General features: G+C 49.5%; 2 protein-coding genes across 10 annotated transcripts in view; both read right to left on the bottom strand.

Moving 5' to 3' along the window:
• RIPK1 (receptor interacting serine/threonine kinase 1) overlaps positions 1-10,121 on the bottom strand; it is a 41,161-nt gene extending 31,040 nt beyond the window's left edge. The window contains exons 1-2 of one of the 6 annotated variants that reach the window (XM_027128238.1): positions 3,109-3,242; positions 2,376-2,577 (exon numbers count right to left, since the gene is read on the bottom strand). The gene's annotated coding sequence lies outside the window, so the exon portion shown is untranslated. The other 5 variants (XM_027128240.1, XM_027128236.1, XM_027128237.1 and 2 more) reach the window with 5 other exon arrangements.
• Positions 10,013-25,105, bottom strand: NQO2 (N-ribosyldihydronicotinamide:quinone dehydrogenase 2). Of its 4 annotated transcripts, XM_027128247.1 has the most exons (8): positions 24,991-25,105; positions 23,757-23,899; positions 23,517-23,541; positions 22,085-22,249; positions 15,095-15,225; positions 12,830-12,943; positions 11,811-11,912; positions 10,013-10,247 (listed from the first exon to the last, which is right to left on the bottom strand). In XM_027128247.1, exons 4-8 carry the CDS (start codon positions 22,122-22,124, stop codon positions 10,071-10,073), a joined length of 564 nt encoding a protein of 187 aa, XP_026984048.1. In that variant the 5' UTR covers positions 22,125-22,249; positions 23,517-23,541; positions 23,757-23,899; positions 24,991-25,105; the 3' UTR covers positions 10,013-10,070. The 4 variants fall into 4 exon arrangements, with proteins under 4 accessions (XP_026984048.1, XP_026984045.1, XP_026984046.1 ...); XM_027128244.1 differs by lacking the exon at positions 23,517-23,541; XM_027128245.1 differs by lacking the exons at positions 23,517-23,541; positions 24,991-25,105 and adding an exon at positions 24,546-24,948.
• Positions 25,106-25,733: the final 628 nt, after the last annotated feature.

The following is a 25,733-nucleotide window of genomic DNA, read 5'->3' as shown; positions in this document are numbered from 1 at the left end:
ACTTCACAAATTATCTTCTGAGGCAGGGTAAGTCTATATATCAAAATATTCATATCTATATTCAATTTTGTCAATTATACCTCAGTAAAAATGGGGGAAAATACAAATTATTAACAATATATAATACCAAAAAAACAGGCAAAACTCATCTACAATATACACAGTCAAGACAGTAGTTCCTATTAGGTGGAAGCAGGAGGCTGTGAATCACAGAAAGCGCAGGGGCTTCAGGAGTGATGGCAATGTCTCATTTCTTCTTAATGTTTACTTTGTGATACTTAATACAGCTGAACAGTTATGACTTGTGTACTTTTCTGTGTATGTTATACCTCAAAAAAAATTTTTTTTAAACTTTAAAAAATATTCATATTTACCTTTAAGTGGTAGAGGACTGTTTTTTCAATTTTTCAGTGATGACCATACATAATGAGTCTGACAGAAAATGCTGGCTGCCTATCTGTCACGCCCCCCTTTTTCCTGCTAACAGAACTCTGTTTTTACTCAGGTATCCAATGGGGATCTCTCAAGGTTCTTTGATTATAACTGCTTGAGACTTTGCCCCAGATAAACAAGAGCTCTGCGCAAGGAAGATCTAAATGCTGAGCAAGAGAGAAGAGACTGGAAGAGTTCAACCCAGCGTTATCATGTACGTTACCACATTATGACCCTCTGACGTACCAATTTACACCGTTCCGATTTACAAATAAAGAAACTAAAATCTGGAGTTTAATGATTCACCTAAAGTAGCAGATCCTGGAACTCAGCCTTTATCTCTTCACGCAAACTTCTGCTATCAGCTCACTAACACATGCTACTTCTCTAGAGAGCAACCAATAATGTCTTTGTTAAAATCAGATGCAAAGACTTAATCTTACAACTGCTCACCTATACTAAATAAGTATGCGACAGTCAGAAACATAGGGAACGTACAGACTAAATTTAAAAAACATATGAAACTAAGTGGTTCGAAATCAATATTCTACAGGTTAACTAACATGATCATTTTTGCCAGAGTATGATATCCAACCAAAGCATGGGAAGCTCTGTATTTTTCAAATTCCCAGATCATACTGGTGGTATTAACATGCTGTGGATTAATAAGCACCCAATAGTAATGTGCGATTTTGGAAATTGTTATTTAGGGATTTTTTTCTTAATTCTCATTAATAGTCACAAACCTGAAAGTACAATATAGCTCTGGTGTGCAATATAGCTCAGACAGAGGAAAATGAAAGTTAACTGTTATTGCTGTTTTATCAGTAATAATAGTGATGAGGATGATATACCCCCAAATATTTTAAGCAAGCTCAGTCTTCACCTTTTGTGTTTAGAAGGGCTGCAGTTTTCCAAATTTATAATAGACTGTAATTTCCTCTCTACTCTTGCACCTACCTGATGGTTACAAAATGCAGATCAGGTAAGAAGTCACTCTACGCTCCAAAGCTCACTCCTGCCTTGATTTCTTCATGTGTAAATCGGGGGAGAAGTAATAGTGGTCTAAAGACCAAAGGACTTCTGGAAAGTTGGTTGAATATAACAGTCTCAGGCTTTGTCCAAGATACACGAGCAAGGAAGAGCCAGACGATCAGCAGGAGACAAAGAAATGAACAACCAACACCCCCTTTGTGGGGTTTTGTCCGATGCTTAGGAAAAAAGGATGTAATTTATCCTCTACAAAACTCTCAAGAAACCAAGAACAAGCCTAACGAAGAATAGAAATGTATGTGTGTAGTCAGGACATGGAAGCAACCTAAGTGTCCCTTGACAGATGAATGGATAAAGAAGATGTGGCACATATATACAATGGAATATTACTCAACCATAAAGAGGAACAAAATTGTTATTTGTAGTGAGGTGGATGGACCTAGAGTCTGTCATACTGAGAGAAGTCAGAAAGAGAAAAACAAACACCGTATGCTAACACATATATATGGAATCTAAAAAAAAAAAAAGGTTCTGAAGAACCTAGGGGCAGGGCAGGGCAGGAATAAAGACGCAGACTAGAGAATGGACTTCAGGACACAGGGAGGGAGAAGGGTAAGCTGGGACGAAGTGAGAGAGTGGCATGGACATATATACACACTACCAAACGTAAAATATATAGCTAGTGGGAAGCAGCCGAATAGCACAGGGAGATCAGCTCGGTGCTTTGTGACCACCTAGAGGGGTGGGATAGGGAGGGTGGGAGGGAGGGAGACGCAAGAGGGAAGAGATATGGGAACATATGTATATGTATAACTGATTCACTTTGTTATACAGCAGAAACTAACACACCACTGTAAAGCAATTATACTCCAATAAAGATGTTAAAACAGAAACAAAAACAAAAACTCTCAAGAGATTATGAACATTTCGTAAAAGCACACGCCACTGACCACCGAACAGAAGACGCCTTCTAGGGTGACAGCAACCTCCCCTTCGTCGCCGTTAACCCTCCTTTCCCACTTGCCAGCACACGTCTAAGACAACGCGGAAACACTTCTGACTGCTTCGCAGTTCGCGGCGACCCCAGCGCCCCAGTCAAAGGTCCTTCCGAAGGGCGGGGGAGGAGGCCCGGCCTGGGACGCCTGCGTAACCCTGTTGCGGCGAGAGCAGGCACCGCTGAGGCTTAAGGGCACAGCAAGGAAAACCCACCATCCCCCAAAACAACGGTGGCCACCCGACAGTCTGTTCCTACTTCACGCCGTTATCGCGCCCAAGGCAGGTGTCCGCCCTGTCCGGACAGACCGAAACCCCCAGCCAGAAATGAGCCCGTCTCTTCTGCGCCCGACTTCCCGGAACGCCACGGATCACGCCCACCGCCTGACCTCCGGGAGCGTCGTCGCCCGCCCACCGCCCGTGCGCCGGAGCGGAAGCCCCGACCATGGTCGGAGGCCGACCCGCGAAACTATCTGCGCCACCGCTTCGCTTTCGCTTCCGCGAAAGGATTCGCTTTCGCTTCCGCGGGAAACTTCCCCAGGCCCGAGACCGGGTGAGGGAAGAGGCGGCGGGGAAAGCCCGGAGTTGCTCCGACGCCCGGCAGCCTCGCCGGCGCGGGGCTGGGGTGCGAGCCGAGCCTGACCCGGGGGGGGGGGGGGGGGGGTCGCCGGGGCGGGGAAGTCAGCTCACCGCGCCCGGCTCCGCGGGCCTGCTGTCCGCCGCGTGCAGCCCAGCGCGTCAGCGCGCTCCGGCTCCCCTCCGGGTGGGTCGCCGGGCCCCGCGCTCCGGGAGGCCGGTCCGGTGTCCACGTCGCCTGCGGGCCGACTGAAGGAGCTTGGCTGGCGGAAGGCGTGGACTGCTCGCTCCGCCTCCGCGCCCGCTCCTGCCCCGGAGGAGGACGACGAGAGTGCCCGCCCCGCGCCCGGCGGGGCCTCCTGGCCGCTTTTTAAAACCCAGAGGATCGCGGCTTTGCTGTGTTTCAGAGCGGAATTGGGAGGCCAAGAGAAGAGAGTTAGTGCGCCGAGCCATAGAAACCACTCACGGAAACCTCCCAGGCGGGACAGGCAGCTCGGGAGGCACTGGGTTGCTTACCCAGGGGATTGTGAGCTCTGCGGGTCAGCAGCGCTGAAACCTTAGGCAGGTAGCTACCAGTCTCTCATCTCCTTCACCTGTAAAGTGGGGATAATCTGCTCTGTCGGGCTGTGGAGGAAGAAACTGGGTACTTATTTTGCAGCCCTATACAAAGGTGACTGGGAAGTCTCAAGCCAAATGGGAAATGTTTGCTATAGTGTTACGTTAAAAAGCTAATTATATTCACAGCGTGATTATATACTGTAAAAAGATACATACATCAAGAGAATGAGATGCCACAAGATAAAAATATTTGCAAAAGGCATATCTGATAAAAGTTACCCAAAATATACTAAAAGTGCAAGAAAAGGAAAAACGCAGTTGAAAATGGGCAAAAGATCTCAACAGACACCTCACCATACAGACTGCAAATAAGTATATGAAAAGATGCTCAGTATTATAGGGTATTAGGAAATTGTAAATTTGAAAAACCAATGAGATACCACTACCTACTGTTGATCTAAAATAAATTGCCAACTATTTCTCCAGCAAAAACAGGTTTATTATAAAAAGAACTGCAATTTGGGGGCTACCACGATGGGAACCTCCATGCAAGTCCCCAGCAAAAATGGAAAGGAGGACACTTTTATGTGGGGAAAGGAAGTTGGGAGGGATGTAGTAAAAAAAAAAAACAAAACCAACAGTCCATTGCTTTTCATTGGCTGAGTTGTTGCCAGGAAAGAAAAGGTCCCTGCTATTTTTGCAGGGTGTGAGACTTCCCCCTCCCCCTTTATGACCTCCTGACTCTCTTTCATTGAGGTTTCTGTTCTTTTTTGTTTGTGTTTTTTACATTTCCCCCTTTTGATCAAAATCTTTCTCTGAAAGCATCTGATCAAGCATGAGGGTTTTTTTGGTGTCAGTGGCTTTTTGTACCTCAGTGCCAGGGAGGACCTTTCCTGTGTACAGTCTCACATCAGAGGGAAAATGCAGATTTCAAACCTACTGAGATTACATTTGAGTATTGAAGAGGAGCAGAGAGAACTGTGAGGCACTTTTCATCTAAAGTTCATATGTTACCAAGATCATAGACACTGGAGATCATCTGAGCATGTCATCATCAAAGGTTTGGTGACAAACTCCAACAGGCCTGGAATGGATATTTTGGGAAAGATGTCTCATCGGATGTCATCTGCTTCAATTCTGGGAAATCTTGACTTTCAGGTCACCAGGTGATGTGCAGGTCTAGTCAGGGCTTGGCACTTTCTTTAAGTGTGTCATGTGAATCCAAGAGTCAATTCCTTGTAGTTTGGTGGCGCAAGGGTTGGTTTAGCAGTACTTGATAGGGGCCTTTCCAGCAAGGTTGAAGAGAGTTTTTCTGGAGGTAATTACTCCAGTAGATGAAATCTCTAGGTTGCAAGGTGTGATTCTTAAGGTCTTCATTTTCTGAGAGACGCTAAAAAGATTGCTCTACCAAAATACAGTTATTCTTAATTGAAATAATTAGGCCTTTACAATATTGTAATATCTCTTATCAAGTCTCAGTCAGAAGAGACAGGAGTGAAGTGCATTGGGTGTCCTGTGACCATCTCAAAGGGTGAGAGTTTATGCATTTAAAAAGGAATAGGGGGCTTCCCTGGTGGCACAGTGGTTGAGAGTCCGCCTGCCTATGCAGGGGACATGGGTTCGTGCCCTGGTCCAGGAGAATCCCACATGCCGCAGAGCGGCTGGGCCCGTGAGCCATGGCCGCTGAGCCTGCGCCTCCAGAGCCTGTGCTCCGCAACGGGAGAGGCCACGGCAGTGAGAGGCCCGCGTACCACAAAAAAAAAAAAAAAAAAAATTCTGCTGTGGAAAGAAACTATTAAGGGAATGAAGAGAGACAACATACTGGGAGAAAATATTTGCAAAGCACGTATCTGATAGAGGATTTGTATTCAAATATTCTTTAAAAACTCTTAAAACTCAACAATACAAAAACAAACAACTCTATTAAAAATGGGCAAAATATCTGGACAGCTCACCGAAAACAATATACAGATGGCAAAAAACATGAAAAGGCGCTGAACGTCATTTGTCATCAGGGAATTACAAATTAAAGCAACAATGAGTTGTTTACTTATTTTCATCACTACACACCTTTTAGAATGGCTAAAATCAGAAACAAAACACAAAAATACCAATTGCTGGAGAGGATATGGAAAATAAGTAGCTTTTTCACTGCTGGTAGGAATGTAAAATGGTGCAGCCACTGTGCAAGGAAGTTCGGCACTTTCTTAAAAAGCGAAACACAGTCTTACCTGTGATCCATCAATTATACTCCTACTTATTTACCCAAATGAACTGAAAACTCATGTCCACACAAAAACCTGAACATGGATGTTTATAGCAGCTTTGTCCATAACTGCCCAAAGCTGAAAGCAACCAAGATGTCCTTTAATAGATGAAGGATAAACTAGGGTACATACATGCAATATTATTCAGCAATAAGAAGAAATGAGCTATCAAGCCACAGAAACACATGGAGGAAACTTAAATGCATATTTCTCCGTAAAAGAAGCCAGTCTGAAAAGGCTACATGTTGTTTGATTCCAATTCTATGACATTTTGGAAAAGGCAAACTATACATACAAAAAAAGATCAGTGGTTAAAAAAAAAAAATCAGTGGTGGTCAGAGGTGTGGGTATGGAGGGGAGGGATGAATAGTTGAAGCACAGGGAATTTTATTACAGTGAAACTATTCTATGATACTGTAATAGTAGATACATAATACCAGACATTTGTCAAAACCCATAAAACTTTACTACACGAAGAGTGAACTTTAATGTATGTGATTTAGAAAAATAATAATTTAGGAGGTCTGGAGATTCCAGGAAAAAATGTAGACTGTGACAAGGGAGTCTAATTGTATTACAAAAGTATGAAACAACCACCCCAAGGAGGATGGGGGCAGGGGGAAGGGACTTCAGTCACTTTGGAGTCCATAGGCTAAAGGCAAAAGGAACTGCACACGGGACGATGCTCTAATTGATAAAGTTGATTCCCACGGTACACATGTTAACAATTCTGACACTGCCATACGTGTTTGCTGGACCTGAACAATTGAGTAGTGGATGGTGAAAGCCAGGGTTCTTGTCATTAGAATGGGAATTTACAGATTAGAAAGGGGAGGAGGCTAGAATAATCCACATGTAAGGGACAGAGTTGATGATGGTAAAACAATGTAGATACAGATGGCTACATATAAAAATATTTACACATATATGTATATACATGAGTTGGTGGCACACATACATTTCTTTGCTCTACCAGCTAAGGGAGCCTGAAAGAAATCACACTGTACCATAGCAACCAGCACACCTAGTGACCAGATCTTGTTTCTAAAAGGGTTCCCAATGGCCAAAGTTGGAAGACAATGAGCAAGATAACTTAAAACGTAGCACTGGATTATAACCTAAGGTAGAAAATCATATCCATGAGTGCATATTGATACAGATAAGTGACTGAATAAATAAATGGAGGGGAAACAGATCTCCTACGCAGAATTCCAAATAAATTATGTATGTATTCCAGTCTAAGCGAGTTGGAGTATAACTCCCACTCTTTAAGTGTGGGCTCCACAAAGTGACTTCTTTCCAAATCACACAGCATGGAAAGGGGGAAACAATACAACTGCTTCAGCCAGCTGATCAGATCAAGTTCAACATCAACCATCATAAACCGTATTGATAGTATGTGTCCTTGATATGATGTGATGAAAATAGCACTTTCCCTCTGTGAGCTTTCTCCCCAAAACCATAACTCCAGGCGAATCATGAGGAAAAAAGGCACATTCCAGTAGAGGGACAACCGGTATACCTGACCAGTATTCTTCAAAACCCTCAAGGTCATCAAAGCCAAGAATCTCTGAGAAATCTCACAGGTGAGAGAAGCCTAAGAAGACATGACAAATAAATGTAACATGGTATCATGGATGGGAGGCTGGAACAGAAGAAAAGACATTAGGTAAAAACCAAGGTCATCTGAACTATGGACTTCCGTTAATAATAATGTATCAGTGTTGGTTCATTAATTGTAACAAATGTGTCATGCTAAGATAATAAAGGGGAAACTATCCATACGGTATATGGAAACTGTAATTTCTTTCAATTTTTCTATAAATCTAAACTGTTCTTTAAAATGGTCTATTAATTTTTAAAATGCTAAAAAAAATCAGTTAGCTGTACTTGTGTGGGTCTATTCCTCTCTCTCTCCCCTCTTCAGTTGACCTTGTATCTATTCCTTTGCTACACCACATTGTGTTCATTACTGTAGCTTTAGGGTAGGTCTTCATATTGCTCACTGTGGAGCCAAATGTATGCTTTCTCAAAATTGTTTTAACTATTCTAGCTTCTCTGCCTTTCTCTGTACATTTTAGAATCAACTTGTCTATATTTACCAGAAATTCTCTAGGATTTTGACTGGAACTGTATTAAACGGATGTATAAGGGAATGTATAAGGGGATGTACAATGGATGAATGGGGAGAATTGACATCTTAACACTACTGATTCTTCCAATCCACGAATATGATGGGTTTCTCTATTTAAAGAGCTATTCTAATTTTTTATCAGCTGTTTGCAGTTTTCAGTACAGAGACGGTGTACATGTTTTGTGAGATTATTTCATTTTTCTATCATAAATGTTGTTTTACTTTTGGTTTCCAACTGTACCTTGCTAGTATATAGAAATACAGTTTGCCTTTGCTGGTTGACCTTGTATCTTGTGACCTTGCTAAACTCTCTTATTAGTTCTAGACCATCTTTTCTGTAGATCTTTGAAATTTTCTATGTAGACAATCATATAATCTGCAAACAGTGGCAGTTTTAGTTTTTCCTTTCCAGTACGTGCACTGACTAGTTCTTCCTGTGTGATGTGGGACAGGGGTGGTGGAAGTGGACATCCTTGCTCTAGTCCTTATTTTATCAGAAAAGTTTAACATTAGCTGTAGGTTTTTAGATGCTCTCTATCAGGTTGGGGACATTTCTTCCAACCCAAGTTTGCTGAGAAGGTATTGTTTTTGCTTTTCAAGAATGGCTTTGGAGGTGACCCTGAGAAGGAATCTGAGGAGGACAGCCCCAAAAAGGGTCTGAGGAGGATGGAAGAAAGAGAATCTGAGGACTGTTCTGAAAAAGTCTGAAGAAAGTGGGTCAAAAAGGAGTCAGAGGGCTTCCCCGGTGGCACAGTGGTTGAGAGTCTGCCTGCCGATGCAGGGGACGCGGGTTCGTGCCCTGGTCCGGGAGGATCCCACATGCCGCGGAGCGGCTGAGCCTGCGCGTCCAGAGCCTGTGCTCTGTAACGGGAGAGGCCACAACAGTGAGAGGCCCGCGTACAGCAAAAAAAAAAAAAAAAAAAGAGTCAGAAAGAAATGACCCTGAGAGATCAGATGCTGATTTGAGGATAACAGCTCTGAGTGAGGGAAGGTTCAGATGAAAGGAAGAGGATGCACACGAAATACTATCTGGTGGCGACTTCCCTGGTGGCACAGTGGACACGACTCCGTGCTCCCAAAGCAGGGAGCCCAGGTTCAATCCCTGGTCAGGGAACTAGATCCCACACGCCGCAACTAAGAGTTCGCAGGTCACAACTAAGGAGCCTGCAAGCCGCAACTAAGACCTGGTGCAACCAAAGATAAATAAGTAAATATTAAAAACAAAACAAAAAGAAATACTATCAGGTGATGCATTAGGTGAAAAAGAGAAGAAAGAAAATGAGGATGGAAAAGGGTCTGAAGATGGTGGGGGGTGGAGGGGCGGGGGAGGGGGAGAGGAAGGTGAAAGGTGTGTGACGAGGGGGATCCAGCGGGAAGCTGGGACAGTCTGATGGGGGCGGGGCTGGGATACTAAGCAGAAGGGCCCTGACCCCAGGCAGCTGCTCTGTCCTGGGCAGTGACGATGACCGTGACGATGGGGGGAGGGGGCGGGGGGAAGGGATCTAATTCCTCAAACCTGCTTTGGGGGAGACACTCCACCTACACGTGCCCACACCTTGAGGTTACTGTCAGTCGTGTTCCCCGAGCTCGCACACACTGACAGGATGCCTTCTCACTACTGCTTGGAAACCTCGTTGTCACGGGCACGCAGGGATTGTAAAACTATGTTAAGTGGCTGATCAATTAAAACTTCACAGTCATGATGCAAGTAAAAAAAAAAAAAAAAAAAAAAAAGATGGAAGAAGTAAGTCCAAACAGAGCACTCAAACACGAGCTGTGAACAGACTTCACTTTTCTATGCAAAGAGAAATTCAAGTTGAGTTATGGAATTAAACAAAGAAAAACCTAACAAATCCAGTTCCAAGCCAGAACTACAGAAAAACACCACTACCCGTGAAGGCTGAAGACAGGGAGATGGAAAAATATTAGAAATGAAAAGAAAGCCTGGGAGAATACGGACATCTGTCAGGAGAGAATCCGGGACAACCAGCGGGTGACGGGAGCCGCGAGTCGGCCTACAGGACCCTGGAGACGCAGTCACATCACCCCACACACCTGCTGCTCTGTTGTGCCGTCGTTTATTACACACACCAGCACCTCCCAGCGTGGCCCCGAGGTCACTGCCCGAAGTACCAGGGGGGTGAGCAGGGGATGGGCTCCTCGTTCCAGATGGTCTTCAGCCTCTGCGCCCAGGAGGCCACCATCCCCTTTCTTTCTTCTTCTGATGCATATTCAGGAGCAAAACTGATATGAGGGGCAAGGACTTTAAATCCACAGAAGTGCAGCGTGCCGTGCTATAGCCGCAAAGAAAGGAGAGCGATGAGAAGCCGCCCTGCACACGCCATCCGTTCAGTCACCAAAGGGGACAGAACACCTTTCATGCTACCAGTTAATCGAAAACAACGGAACTGCCCCAGAACCTCAGGACACGGCCGCTACCAGGGAGGTGAAGAGTGCTGGGCAGCGGCAAGTTCCAAATTCTACTCTGATAACTGACATTAATCTTTAATCTCTGCTGTTGAGTCAGACACTGAAGTTTAGGTTTTGACTGGTTAGGCAAGTTATGGCAAGTCATGTGATGGAATATTCTAGAATGAGGTTATTTTAGCTACAATGTGCCACCATGGAAGGCTGTTCAAGATATGCATTAAATGTAAACAGCAAGAAGAAACGTGAAGCAGTATTTGTGGCACACGGTTTATGTAAAAAGATAAACATGATAAGCCTAATCATTAAAAGTATATATTTAAAAATATATATGGGCTGTAAAGAAATACATCAAATCATTCAAAGTGATTATTTTTAAGGGAGAAATTAAGGGGACTATTTTTGTATTTTCTAATCTCACTTTTTTCTATGATATGTACTTCTGCAAACTGAAATAAAGGTGAAGATTTTTTAAAAGCAAGAATTTAGGCCTGGCTAATGGCACCTAAGAGGCCCCTCGGCCTCTGCAGAGGAAGCTCGGGCTTCTGCAGCTGAGCATCACTACATGGAACGACTATCCCGTCTCCTTTCAGAGATCGTTTTTCTAGAAATATCACTGTCCTCCGTCTGCACTCCTTCCCTAAACCCACACCCTGTCCAGGCCTGCCCCATCAGGTGGGTGGGAGGCCGGGACCCACGCCACCGCCTGCATTTCTAAAGCGCACGAACCCTTAGCTACGTGATCCCTTCCGAGCTCAACACACACCCCTAACGACCTAGATGGGCAGCTTCCATGCAGGTCTCTGGGTCTCCCAGGAGTTCCCTACAGCACAGGGGGGCTGGGACAGGGCCCCCAGCTCCCTTCCTCGGCTCTGCCCCTCACCAGGGCACTTCCGCTGACCGCCGTCCTCGCCGACCCCGGGCCCAGGGCGCAGAGGCAGCCCGGCGTCCACCTGGGAGCGCGGCCCGGAGCTGAGTCCCGGGCTCCTGGAGGCGGGGTGGGCTCTGGGGAGGCGCCCAGCCGCTGGCTCCATGGAAACATGCCCACTCACAAGGCTGCCGGTTGCGGGCCGGGGAGCCTTTTGCCAGGGTTCCAGGCGATGCTGCCTCGGGAAGCAGAGCCGGAGTGTGGATGGCTCTGCCCTCCCGAATCGTGACACACACGGGCCACCGTGGGGCTCCTGTGTGCCCCAGAGCACACCAGCCAACTAGGTTTGGCCTGGCCTCTAACCAAACGATGGCAGAAGCTATCCTGATAACACGTGTTTTCCTCATTGGCCAGCCTTTCCAGTGCTGCCAAGTAAGTCATGAAAGAGGGCAGAGGCTGTCACTTCCTGAACCCAGGGAAGTCAGAACGGTCTGGCCTTCAGGCCTATGTCACACCTCATTTGTGCCAGGGGAGGTGCGGCTCAGGGAAGGGTGTGGCGTACCTGGAGGGGCCACAGGAAGTATCGGAAGTCTCCGCTGGCTCCAGTTTTCCAGTACATGTCGGCCGTGCCGCCCGTGGTTATGGACAGGATGGCCAGTTTACCCTGCGGAGGACACAGCACACGCTCTGGTGGGACCCCAGAGGACAGGGTAGTAAAGGCCACTGTGACTCCAGCCCAGAGGTTTCTAACGACCGGGAGGGAAAACCCGAGGCCAGCTCCCCTGCACCCTTCCCTGATGGAAAGACACACATTCCCATCTCCGTCCAGCCCAACTGCAGGTGACAGCTACATCAAATGGAGAGAGCAGGGGACAACCAGAGGAACGGATGGGGTGCACACAGAGCTGACAGGCCCCGGGGGTGGTGGAGAGCAGGCTTCAGGGACGCAGGGGAGGAGTGGATGAGGCGGAGGCCAGACCCTGGAGCGGCTGGGAGGGCAAATGGTACCGCCCGCAGTGCCCGGCTCCTGGGGCCACTCAGCAAAGGGTGGCATCTTTTCACGGTCCGAGACGGATCTCATGACTCAGTGTTTTCTTTATATGCACTTATTTTCTGAGGATCTCAGAATTAAAAATGTCATTTGTTTTAGTGGGAAATCCATAGCTACCACGTCCTATGCACCTGCCAGGTTCCCCGCAACCTCTTCCCTGGGGGCAAGGCATTATCCTGTTTTCAAGGTGGTTACATGACGCTCAGAGGTGAACCGGCGCGTGGCCAGTGATGAGCCCGCATCGTGGAGCAGGTGCCCCTCGGCAGCCGTCCCCAGGCCAGCCCAGGCCTCCCTGGCTGAGCACACAGACAGACGTGGACGCTCTGTGTCCCTTACTGGAAGAAAAGCCCATGACCTCGGGAGCGACGCTTTCTCGCCCATGTAACCACACGGAGCCTTACACACGGTTGGCGCTCAGTGTTTGGTTAAAAAATGCAAACTAGGAGTGACTTGCTGAGACGCCCCCTCCATCCCCGATGGTGAGACGCCCCCTCCATCCCCGATGGACGCCGCCCCTCATCCGGCCGTACCTTGAGGAGGCCGTCGTCGTAGAATCCCGGGATGTCGAAGGCAAAGCCCTGGCACAGCACCCTGTCCATCCAGCCCTTCAGGACAGCCGGCACGCTGAACCAGTACAGCGGGAACTGCAAGTGGAACAGGCAGGGAGCGCTGGGGTCACTTCCGCATTCCTCTGCCTGGGGGTTCGGGGGAGCCTCCTCCCCGGCCCGGGCAGGCAGATGTCACCAACACGATGGGGAGGCTTCTCCCCCTTCTCTTAGGCGCGCGGTGTGGCGGTGACGGCTGGCGGGGCGGGCAGAGCCGACAGCGTCCTGGTCCCTGTCACAGGTGGCTCTGCGTCCCCCGTGACGGCCTCCAACTGCTTGCCCCTGACTGAGTGGGCCGGGAGGTGCTGACCCCCAGCCACGGGGCCAGAGGGAGGGTGTGGGAAAGAGTTTGCCCGTTTCCCACACCTGGGGATGAGACACGGCATCTGGGAGTCGGGCTGGGGTAGGTTATGAGAAGTCTGATCCTCAGATTCCACACACCAGCAGCACGGTCTTCCTGGAGTCCACTCCCGTTAGGGTTAGAAGCCCTAACACCATATCCAACAATATCAATGAAAAGAGATGAACACGTGCAATAACCTGTTACCAAAGCTAGAAGGAAGCCCGTGTTTCACGTGCTTTCACTATGAATCTAACTCAGGACTTGGCACTGAAATCCCAGCTCCACAACCTACTGCTGTGTGACGTTGGCAAGTTACTTAACCTCTCTGGGCCTCCTTAGCCTGATTTGCAAATCATTCACAGCACTGTGGTGAGGGTTCAATGACACATCACAGTGCTCAGAACAGGGTAAATGCTCAGTGAGTGGTGAGCTATGGTCATAGTAGCAGTGATCGTGCTGAATGACATTTTTATCAGTGTTGAGCAAAAAAAAAAATAAACATATATGCAGAGGCTCTGGGCAGAGTACGGGAAAAGGGGTGGGGTGGGGAAAAAACAAGTGAAAAGAGGCAGAGTAAAGAAAGACTCTCACAGAAGGAACAGGCCTCGGCAGGTGTTCACCTTCCAGTTACAGGAGAGGGGGAGGGGGGAAGCCTCGGGCTCCGTGTGCTCAGCCGGGAGCCGCAGCGAAGGGGAGACAGAGCTGCGTGGGGTTCTGCTCGGACCAGGGGCCGGACTGCTGGGCATCGTCACACGGCTGCACGGTCCTGCGTGACTACCAGCGTGCCGGTGGGGAGCCGCGGGCACTCGGGTGTGAGGAGGATGGAAGCACGGCCGCACTTGGACCACACCCGGAGTCAAGGTCGCGGGGAGGCAGACGCGGGGCGGGCAGACGGCGGGGCGGGGCGGGCGGGGCAGACGCGGGGCGGGGCGGGCAGACGCGGGGCGGGCGCGGGGCTACCGCCTCCGCGTGCACGGGTGTAGTCTACGGGGTGTTTCTGCGCTGTGTCTGGAAGCTGGCTCTGCGCCCACCGCAAGGGTGGTCCTGTTCTCCCGCCCACGTCCCGCCCCTCAGCAGGTTGGAAAAGAGACGATGTGGACCCAGGAGATCCCTTCCTGGGAGGCTGGATCTAGTGACGTGGGGCAGAGGCAGAGCGGCCAGATCGGAGAGAAGCAGCTGCCATGGGGAAAGGAACAGACACCCCACACCCCGTGCCACTGCCCTGAGGCCCGACACGGCCTGTCCTCGGGTTTCTGGGACCCAAGCGATCAGGACCCTTTCGATAAATCCCCTTCTCTCCTGGCCTGACTTGGATTTCTATCCACCCAACGACTCCCCAAAAGCACATTTACTCTGCTGCCATGATGCCCGCCTGGCTGGCCGTGGACGTAGCGTCCTGGGCAGCTCTCGTGCAGTGAAGCCTGCCTGGGACAAAGGTGAGTGCGCACCAGGTGAGGGTGGGGGGTGAGGCCACCCACGGGGCTTGACGACCAGGATACTTAAGGCAGCAGTTGCATCTGGCCTAAATTACTCTGACAAACACCCACGCAGACAAACTGGTTTCCATGCAGCCCAGCACCTCCCGGGCTGGGGATCAGAGAACGAAGGCAGCACCGTCTGCAGGGTCAGACGTTTCGGGACCCACAGGCTAAAGGGAAATCCCTGCTGTTTACTTGGGGGCCAGGATCTGAACGGGTGGTATGGGCTCCCTGGGTCTCCGGACCCAACGAGACAGAAGTAAGCGTGCAGATCGTAGCACCACCGCCAGGAGCGTGAACTCAGTACCGGGAAAGACCCTGCACACAGGACAAACCAAATTCGTTACCATAATCTGAGGGGAACCAAACCTGAAACATCACTAGGTCGGCCTCCTGGACCTTCTTCTGCTCCGCGATTATGTCGCTGGTCAGAGACCTCTTCTTGCAGGCCTCGTACGCTTCCACACCGTAGCTGAAGAACTCGGGGCGGGAGAGGGCGCCTGGAAGAACAGGACAGGGGTTCTCACGCAGGGGCAGCCGCGGCCCATCCCGCCAATCCCACCAGCGCCACTGCTGCCTGGATGTCACTCCCCACCCCCGGCAGGTCACCGGGCAGTCACGGAGACCTGAGCACGCGCCAGGCCCTGGGGTCAGACTGTGGATGCAAAGAGAGCAAGCTATGTCCTGACCTTCTCCTAAGGGACTCACAGTCCAGTAGGAGACGTGGATGAGCAACCACACGGTAACACACAGAACACGACCACGCAGCTTGCTAGGTGTAACGTTACGGCAGACGGGCCTCACACCCCACGGCCCAGAAGCAGCGGGCCTCACTCTGCGCATGTAACAAGCGCTGCAGCTCTGCGGGGGCGGGTCAGGAGCGCACCCTGGGGATGAGTCAGGGTTCTGACGATGGAGTAGGAGTTTCGGGCAGCCAGGAGAAGCAGGGGACCTTCTGGGCAGAAGACGCAGACGGGACAACTTGGCCAGCCCAGGAGTGGGCCACTGGGAGCACAGCCGAGGACCTGCGGTGAGAGGCCGGGAGGCCCGCAGGTGATGTGACTGCAGGAATGGACCAGGGCTTGTGAGCCCGGCCGAGGGGCTTAAGCTTCTCCTGCACACAGGGGTCTGCTCCCCATGTATATAGTGAACGCTCCAATTCAGCTCTGGAAAAGCTCACTGTGGCCTCAGCGATTCAGGAGAAGGCCTGGTAGGGGAGGGGCTCAGGCAGCAGCAGCAGGGGTGGGGAGGGGTTGGGCTGGAACCTGCAGCACCTAACCCTAACCCCTGACCCTAACTCCTGACCCTAACCCCAAAGCCCTAACCCCTGACCCCGGCCCAACCCTAACCCCTAACCCTAAACCCTGACCCTGACCCCTAACCCCTGACCCCCAACCCTAACCCCTAACCCCCAACCCTAACCCTCTAACCCTAACCCTCTAACCCTAACCCAACCCCAACCGTAACCCTAACCCTCTAACCCTAACTCTCGACAACTAGGCTGAGAGCCAAGTTAACACTTTGATCTAGGCCTTCAGTGGGTTCTCTTCAAGCATCATGACTCACCCAACCGCACTGATCAGTGTTAACAACAGTCACCAGTGGCTGAGGATCCCCACGTACCACTGCTCTGCAGCATCACCTTTCTATGTTCGTAACAACCCGACAGGCTGGGTAATTCCCAACCGACCAGAGAGGAGATGAAGGCTGAGGGCCGAGCTCAAGGCCACGGGTCCCACACGGCAGCAGAGGGGCCGACGGGAGGCCCAGGTGCGCCCCTGCAGCACGCGGCCTGCAGAGGAGCCCAAGGAGAGGCCAGCCCTTCAGCAGCCACAGCTGAGAACTTGCCAGGGCTCTGCTTCCTCCCTCAGCCTCCCCGGGGTTCATTTTCATTCAAAGCACCTGTTGGGACCCTTCTGTGCATGAGGTTCTGTACCGACCAGAGACCCTGAGCAGGAGAGCCTGTGTCTCAGGCAGGCTGCCGCCCACCGGGTGTGGAGCCCACAGAGGACACGGGGTGCTTCTGATAATGGTAAACGGACAATAAAATGTGCATGGGCCACGTGTACTCTAGATAAAAGTAAATATCAAAGCAAAGGTATCCAAATGTCATGGGAAAATGAGAATATTTTTATGTGAGGATATGGAGAGGACTTTCTTAGTAAGACAGGAAGTCCAGAGCCATGGAAACATACTGGCTCAGCTTGAAACGAAAGCTGGAGACAAAGTAAGCCTAAGTCAACAGGGGAACTGGTAAGTTACAGCAGGTGCCGCGAAGTGCCCTGCAGTCATAGAGAGGCTCCCGGAAGCTCTAGTGAATCAAGCAAAGCCCCACTTCCGCCTGTACTGGAGAGTCTAAGCTCCACACAGACACACATTTTGTCGATATTTGTAAGACCTACAACGATCCACACCACAAAGCTCCGCCTGCTCGTCCCTGGGGCCATGCGGGACCAGGAGGGCACGTGAAGGGCTTGTTGTTTCCACGCTCTGCCCACCTGTTCACCACATTTAAGATACTTTATACAAAGAGCCTGTGTCACCCGATTCACTGAAAACCAGTGGCTCCCCCACATAATCCTCCATCTCCCCAGTCCCTGCTTTGCTGTTCGCTCAGTGAAAAGAATGTTTGGTTTATTAAAAGGGAATAGACAGGGACCTCTCCGGTGGTCCAGTGGGTAAGACTCCATGCTCCCAATGCAGGGGGCTCGGGTTCGATCCCTGGTCAGGGAATTAGATCCGACACGCCACAACTAAGACCCCGCGCAGCCAAAATAAATAAATATTGTTTTTTTTTAAAAAGAGAAGGGCTCCCCTGGTGGCGCAGTGGTTGAGAATCCGCCTGCCAATGCAGGGGACACAGGTTCGAGCCCCGGTCCGGGAAGATCCCACATGCCGCGAAGCAACTGAGCCCGTGCTCCACAACTACTGATCCTGCGCTCTAGAGCCCGCGAGCCACAACTACTGAGCCTGCGCACTGCAACTACAGAAGCCTGCATGCCTAGAGCCTGTACTCTGCAACAAGAGAAGCCACCGCAATGAGAAGCCCACGCACCGCAACGAAGAGTAGCCCCTGCTCGCCGCAACTAGAGAAAGCCTGCACACAGCAACGAAGACCCAACGCAGCCAAAAATAAATCAATAAAAAAAATTTTAAAAAAAAAGGGAAGACAAGGAAAGACAAGGATGTCAGCTATCACCATCAGCACTAAATACTAAACCTGGGGATCTTGTTAACCCAACTGCAAACAGAAGGAAATTAAAGGTAATTAATTTAAAATTAAAATTCCTGGAAAACCACAGGTGAAATTATCATTATTTGCAGATGATCTGACTGTGTATCAGGAAAGCCCCAGAGAATCAGCTGAAAACTACAAACAGTAAGAAAATTAGTAGCAGCCACATACACGCACACACAGATGAGTCCTCTTCACGTGGAGCAGGGGTCCCCAACCCCCTGGCCGCAGACTGGTACCGGTCCTCGGCCTGTTAGTAACCGGGCTGCACAGCAGGAGGTGAGCGGCGGGCGGGGGAGAGAAGCTTCATCTGCATTTACAGCCGCTCCCCATGGCCCGCATCACCGCCTGAACCATCCCTCGCCCCAGTCCATGGAAACACTGTCTTCCACGAGACCCAGCCCTGGTGTCATAAGGCCGGGGACCTGCTGACACAAAGGAGCAAAACCCAGTTAGTAAGAATTACGTGAGATCTGCATGAAGAAAACCCATAAACAGACCTGGAAGGCTGTAAGAGCACACGAGCAAATGAGGAGCCATGCCTGTCACTGGGACAGAAAGAACTTCACGAGGCTGAGTCGTCTGTAAACTTAATGGGACCTCAATAAAGAGATCTGTTAGTGTCCTTCATCAGATGAATGGATAAAGATGTGGCACATATGTACAATGGAATATTACTCAGCCATAAAAAGAAACGAAATTGAGTTATTTGTAGTGAGGTGGATGGACCTAGAGTCTGTCATACAGAGTGAAGTAAGTCAGAAAGAGAAAAAACAAATACCGTATGCTAACACATATATATATATGGAATCTAAGGAAAAAAAAGAAAAAAAGGGTCATGAAGAACCTAGGGGTAAGATGGGAATAAAGACACAGACCTACAAGAGAATGGACTTGAGGACACGGGGAGGGGAAGGGTAAGCTGTGACAAAGTGAGAGAGTGGCATGGACATATGTACACTACCAAACGTAAAATAACTAGCTAGTGGGAAGCAGCCGCATAGCACAGGGAGATCAGCTCGGTGCTCTGTGACCACCTAGAGGGGTGGGATAGGGAGGGTGGGAGGGAGATGCAAGAGGGAGGGGATATGGGGACATATGTATATATATAACTGATTCACTTCGTTATAAAGCAGAAACTAACACACCATTGTAAAGCAATTATACTCCAATCAAGATGTTAAAAAAAAGATCATCTGTTACCTTTTGAATCTTGCCAGCCAAAGGTTAGCACTTGCCATCTGCCTCTACAAGGATTAAGTCACAAACTGCTGTGACCACTGACCTTCAACACGCCCTGAAAGGGGTTCAGGGTGGAGATCAGGGATGAGGCGCCCTGTGCTCCCGGAAAACCTGGCAGAACAGGTCTTCAGAGAGTTAGATCTTTCCCGGAGAAGAGTTTATGAGCCCAATTCTTGCATCTCTTCATATCTAGAAAAGCACTAACGTCACTAACGGAGACGTGTGCTCCTCGTGACCAGCAGCAACCTTCTGCCGAACTGTGTGCTCAACTGCACGCACCCCCTTCACCAAAATCACACATATCCTGACTTCCCCCCACTACCTCTTCGGAGCAGTTCCTCAGAGCTCTCGGAGAGGCTGCCTCCTGGGCTATAGTCCTCATTTTGCCCCAAAAGAAACTTAACTCACAACTCTCACGTTGTGCATTTTTTTTCAGTCGACAATCTGGAAAGCTAATTCAAAAGATTTTATGGAAAAGTAAAACTAGTCAGAAAAAAATAGAAAATAAGACAAGTGAGGGTGACCTAACTCTATCAGATATTAAATAAATTATTTGCCAAAATAATTAAAGCCATGTGGTACTGAGTCATGGATAGGAAAACAAAAGCAGAATACAAAGTTTAGAAGAGAATAAAACATGTGGGAATTCAGATCACAATGAAGGTGGCCTTTTAAATTGGGGCAAATAGCTGGATCATGTAATAAATGGTGATGAGAGAGCTGGGTAAGTACTTGGGAAAAACGACCCACACCTCACATCATACACCAAAGTAAATTCTGAATAGAGAACATACTTAAATTTAAAAAGTGGAGGGCTTCCCTGGTGGCGCAGTGGTTGAGAGTCCGCCTGCCGATGCAGGGGACACGGGTTCGTGCCCCGGTCCGGGAAGATCCCACCTGCCGCAGAGCGGCTGGGCCTGTGAGCCATGGCCACTGAGGCTGCGCGTCCGGAGCCTGTGCTCCGCAATGGGAGAGGCCACAACAGTGAGAGGCCCGCGTACCGCAAAAAAAAAAAAAAAAAAAGTGGAACCTGTTAAATACCAGAAAGTATAACACCTTTAAAAAATAAGCTTAGAGTTTACATGACACAAAATACACAGGTCAAAAGCCAACTAAACAAAAGTAAATAAAATTCTGCATGAAAAAAGCCACCATAGTAAAGTCAAAACTAAAAAAAAAAAATAGGTAAAAATATATTTACAATTCATATACAAAACTGTGTATGTACTCAGGGACCATTTTTCCACCTGTCAGACTGGCAATTATCAAAAAATTGGTTAAATGAGGAAACGAGCACTTGCAAACACTGCTGGTGGTAAACTGGTACAGCACCTACAGAAGGCAATTTGATATTATCTACGAAAATTCAAAACGCACATTCCCTCTGACCAGCAACTCCATTCTAGATATACCAGCACAGATAGGAAAACACGTATGGCCGTGACCGTGTGCGGCAGCTCTGTTGTCACAGCAAAAGCGAGAAACGACCAAACATGCCCATTAGTGGCAGCTGCTCAAACCACGGCTCCTCCATACAACGCGGGACTCCGTAGCAGGAAAGAAGAAAACAACATATGTAACATGTTCCCAGTTTTTAAAAAGCAGAGGGAAAATGGAGACTATGCCCTTAATTGTTTTAGGTACATCCAGAGAGAGCGCAGACTCACTCCAGAAAGATGCACAGGTAATGGGTGACACTGGTTTCCTTGGGGGCAGAGGAACCGGGTGGCTGGGGACGGGGGGAAAGGACTTGCCCTGAGGCCTTTTTGACTTGAGAACTCTCCATCATGTGCAATGATAAGCTTTGTTTTCAAACTTGTTTTAATTAAAAAAATTACAAAGAAGGCAAAATCCCCCAAACAATCTGATTTAAAAATGGGCAGAGGATCTGAATAGACATCTTTCTGAAGAAAACACACAGATGGCCAACAGGCACGTGAAAAGATGCTCGACATCATAATCATCAGGGATGCAAATCAAAACCACAGTGAGATGTCACTTCACACTGGTCAGAATGGCCATCGTCAACAATACAAGAGACAACAAGCGCGGGTGAGGACGTAGAAAAAAGGGGACCCTCGTGCACCGTTGGTGGGAATGCAAAGTGCAAGCCACTGTGGAGGACAGTGCGGAGGTTTCCTCCCCAAGATTAAAAATAGAGCCACTATCCAGCAATCCCACTTCTGGGTATCTACCCAAAGAAAAGGGACACAGTAACTCACAAAGATATCTGCACCCCTGTTCACTGAAGCATTATTCACAAGAGCCAAGATACGAAAACAACCTAAATGCCCATCAATGGATGAAGAAAAGGTGATATATAAACACAATGGAATATCATTCAGCCACAAAGAAAGAAACCTTGCCGTTTGCAGCAACATGGATGGACTTGGAGGGTATCATGCTAAGTGAAATAAGTCAGGCAGAAAAAGACAAATACTGTATGATCTCACTTATATGCGGAATCTTAAAAAACAAAACAAAAAAATAACTGAGCTCGTGAATACAGAAAACAGATTGGTGGCTGCCTGGGGCAGGGGCTGGAGGGTGTGCGTAATACAGGTAGAGAGAGCCGACAGAGCAAACTTTCAGTTATAAATGACTGAGTCACGGGGATGTCACGCACAGCACGGCGACTACAGTTAGGACGCTGCATATATGAAGGAGCGGATCTTGAAAGCTCTCATCAAGAGGGGAGAAAAGTGAAACTGTGTGGTGACGAATGTTAACTGGACTTGTCATCATTTTGCAACATATACCGACATCGCATCCTTATGTTACACACCTGAAATGAATACAACGTTATGTCAATTATACCTCAGTAAGAAGACACACACAGAGAAGAAAGTTTAAAAAACCAGAGCATTTATTCCATGACTCACCAGTGATATCTTTCCTCGTGGCCCTAGGCTCAAAGTCCATGGCATAGAGATCAGAAACGGTGACGGTGCAGCCCTGCCGGCTCAGTTCCGCAACCGCCACATCCTTCAGAGACCTGTTGAAAGACCTGGGCTCTTGGTGCGCGTAGACGATGAGCACTTTCTTACCTAAATCCGGACAAGAAACCATTTCTCTTGAAGAACAATTCCTCTTTGTCAAAATGCAACAAGGACTAAGACGACAATGAAACATGTAGCTGCACCACCATGGCTGAAGCTAAGCGAGAAAGACCAACGCTTTTTATGGGTGACACGTTTAAAACAATGAGCATTTAAGAAAAATCTAACTATGTCATCGTTCATCATTACTTGAGTTTGCTAACACACAAATATACGACGAGTCAAGTTACAATTCCTCAAGAGTAACACAACTGAGTTCCTTAAAAGCCCAATCTGTTTTGGTTATCCTCCGTAAGTTTTAGCTGTGTTGCCTAGTATCATAAGAAACTACCGTGACTCATCTTTTGTGCTAACCCTTTGTTGGAAGGCATCAGCCACTGACACACAGCTCTGCTTCCTTCCCCTCCATCAAAAACTGACACTTAAGACATCAAAAATCAGATCCCAGTCCCATGGGAGAGGCAGAGCCTGCATCAAGCCCCGCTTTTGGGGGGAGGCTGAGGGCAACAGGCTCTAAGAAGACCAGCGTTACAGGGCCTGGCCGTGTAACACCAACAGCCTCTGGAGCAGTCCTTTCCTCGTTCAGAAGGTTCTGTGAGCTTAGGTACCGAAGGCAGCTGTGGGGATTTGTTTAAACCTTCCCTGGGAACGTCTGAGACCAAAATGTTTCAACTCTTGATTTATATTATTCTGTTTAGGCCCTTAAGGAGAAAATATAAATGTCAGTTGGAAGCAAACAGCTCTGGGGCATTCAGCGGAGTGTAAAGGTTGAATCCCACAAGGGAAATTAATGATTAACAGTTCTATTTTAACCTCTCAGACTCATCTGTCATAAAGGAACTCTACTTGGTGACTTAAAAGGAAAAGGGATACACACGAACTGGGGAGTGTTGCCTCCCAGGGGCTATTTCACGAGGTCTGGAGACGTTTCTGGCTGTCACTTCCAGAGGGAGGCAAGGCTGGCATACGGGAGACAGAGCCCAAGGCCGCTGCTAAAAATCCTACAGGTACAGACAGGTCCCACAACACAGGGCGATCTAGCCCCAGAGGTCAGCAGTGCCGAGGCTGACAAACACTAACGGACAACGCGACGTGTGAAATAACGCGAACGTGTATGTTCTGAAATGAAAGGATTTTCATCTTTTGTTGAAATGAAGAGATGTCACAGAATGGGATGGGTGTGCGTCGTGCTGAATCTTTAACCGTTGTAACTCTTGGGGCTCATTCACTCAATATCTATTTATTGAGCACCTACTATGTCCTGGTGGTCATCCCAGAGGCTGGAGGCAAAGCAAAGACAGGATAAGCATTAGATTTTGATGGGGCTGAAGTGGACAGTAAGAAAACACAAAACGAGAGAATGCCAGATAGCAGTGCACATTATAAACAAGTTTTATACACTTCAGTGCTGTCTGGAGTTTTTATAACAAGGTATTCAATTTCTAACTAAAATTTTAATTTAAAAAAGCTTAACTCCCCCATGGCTAATAGTCACCTGCCATATTCTAGAAGATGGGTATTTTTCTCTCCGGATGCTGCCAAGAGGAGGGTCTGCAGTGAACTCTGGGCACAGAAGGACTGCGTGTGGTGGGGCCTGGGCTCTCAGGCACAATCACTCTCCTCAGTGACCCCAACAATCTAGAAGAGAAAACAAACACTGAGGGGCAGGGGGAGAGGTCGAGGCACAGCCACAGACAGGTTCAGGCAGAGGGAAGAGCGAGGGTAAGGCGCGCGGTGGGAGTGGAAGCCAGGTGTTCAAGGAAGCCTGCATGAGGCAGCTGGGGTTAAAACAGAGTGCTGGGTGGTGGGAGATTCGGTCCAAGAGATGGGTGGGTCTGCAGGACAGGGGCAAAGACTTTACCCTGAGCCTAAAAGAAAGCCATTGGAGCATGTTATGCAGGAGAGTGATGGGACCTGATCACCTCGGACAGGTCAGCAGTGTCACTCCAGACTCGGGGAACACCTCATCCTGAGATCCCTAGGGCCAGGGCCCAAAGACATTTTGGTTTGGTTAAAAACCATTTAATTTTAGTGCCTACAGCAGGGCATGCATTCCCCTCTTGCTTTGCTGGGCCCAGTTTACCTATTTACATCACCCGCCAGGCCCCTGGAGGCCACTGAGTTTCTGACTCCCGCTCTGGTCAATTCTCCTAGTTGTACAGAATAAGAAACTGAGGCCCCAGAAGTCGGCTACTAGCCCAACACTTCCCCCACTGACCTTCCCTACCTACTGCCCCTGCACAGCAGGGGTACTTTCCCCTTCCTCGGAAATTAATACACTTACCAGGTCAACAGGAAAAAAGAGCCACGTGGTTGTTAAACTCTATATATCACATCAAATGGGCTGATAATTTGATGTACATTACTTCATCCTAATCTCTGCGACCGTTTCTCTCTTCCTACACTTGTGTTCTTTCCATCCCCCCTAGAACTAGAAATAGCCGTGCAGGAAGCATACACTGAGTACACGTTTCTCTTCTCGAATTTCTCTGGCTGAGAATCTCAGGGACTAAAGTTAAACAAGCTGATTCCAGGGCCTGGTACAGACTGGACGGTACGCAGGGTAGAGGCCGAGCCGGAACCAGGCCGGGTCACCGCGACGCCCACTCGCTGACCCCGGGCTGCTCGCTTCCCGTCTGCAACTGGGGTCGGCGCAGCCCGAGTCCAGGGCGGAGGGCAGCGGCTGATGGCAGCGAAGGGCCTGCTCACCCTGTGCCCCAGCCTCGTACCTGTAGAAGAGGAGCCTCGGGCACGCGGGGAGTGGGAACCCGCAGAGACCCTCGCCCTGGGTAGGGTCCCCAAGCCCGCCCCCCGGTGGGCGCAGACGCTCACCGCAGCCAGCGCCCGCAGCCAGCGCCCGCGCCCAGGACGAGGGCAGGACTCGGACTTCCTCCGGAAGAACGTCCGACGTCCACGACACGTTCTCGCCGCGCGGGCCACGCACTCGCAGACGTCGGCGGGCGGACGCGCTTTGCGAGCCGGACGCTGGGAGTCCGCCAGCGGGCCCCCGCCCCGAGCGCAGCCCTGGCCACGCCCACGAACACCGCCCCAGCTCGCCCTAGACTACGCCCCGCCCCCGAGCGCAGCCCGGCCCCTATCCCCGCCCCGCCCCGCTCCCAAGCCCGACCAGTCAGGATCTCTCACCGCACTCGGCGCCCCGCCCCTGCCCTGTCCCCGCCCCCGGGCTCTGCCCAGCGCCAGCCCGGGCCCTCGTATACGAGCGGGACCCGGTGGCTCCGCGCGGTGGTGGCTGGAGGGATTGTAGTGCTGGGAAGATGGGGGCGCCCCTGCCCGCGCCTCACGTCTCCTCCACCCCCAGGCGGGTGTCCAGGGTAACGTCTGAAGGTCGCGGCATAACAACGATAAAAAGGATGAACTATTGATGCACCCAGCAGCCTGTGCGAGTCTGCAGAGAATTATGAACGAAAAATGCCAATCCCCAAATGGTCCGTCCTGTACGATTCCATTTATG

The sequence above is a fragment of the Aethalodelphis obliquidens genome, unplaced genomic scaffold (assembly GCF_003676395.1).
Source record: "Aethalodelphis obliquidens isolate GAN/ISIS:26980383/991018 unplaced genomic scaffold, ASM367639v1 scaffold34, whole genome shotgun sequence".
Lineage (NCBI taxonomy): Eukaryota > Metazoa > Chordata > Mammalia > Artiodactyla > Delphinidae > Aethalodelphis > Aethalodelphis obliquidens.
The sequence above is the reverse complement of the archived record's forward strand: the minus strand, read 5'-3'. Positions and strand labels throughout refer to the sequence as shown.

Coding starts and splice junctions, on each gene's coding strand:
- NQO2 (XM_027128244.1), bottom strand. Junction 15,226..22,084: donor CACGAGGAAAGATATCACTG/GTGAGTCATGGA, acceptor CTGTTCTTCCAG/GCGCCCTCTCCCGCCCCGAG. Junction 11,913..12,829: donor ACGACGACGGCCTCCTCAAG/GTACGGCCGGAT, acceptor TGTCCTCCGCAG/GGTAAACTGGCCATCCTGTC.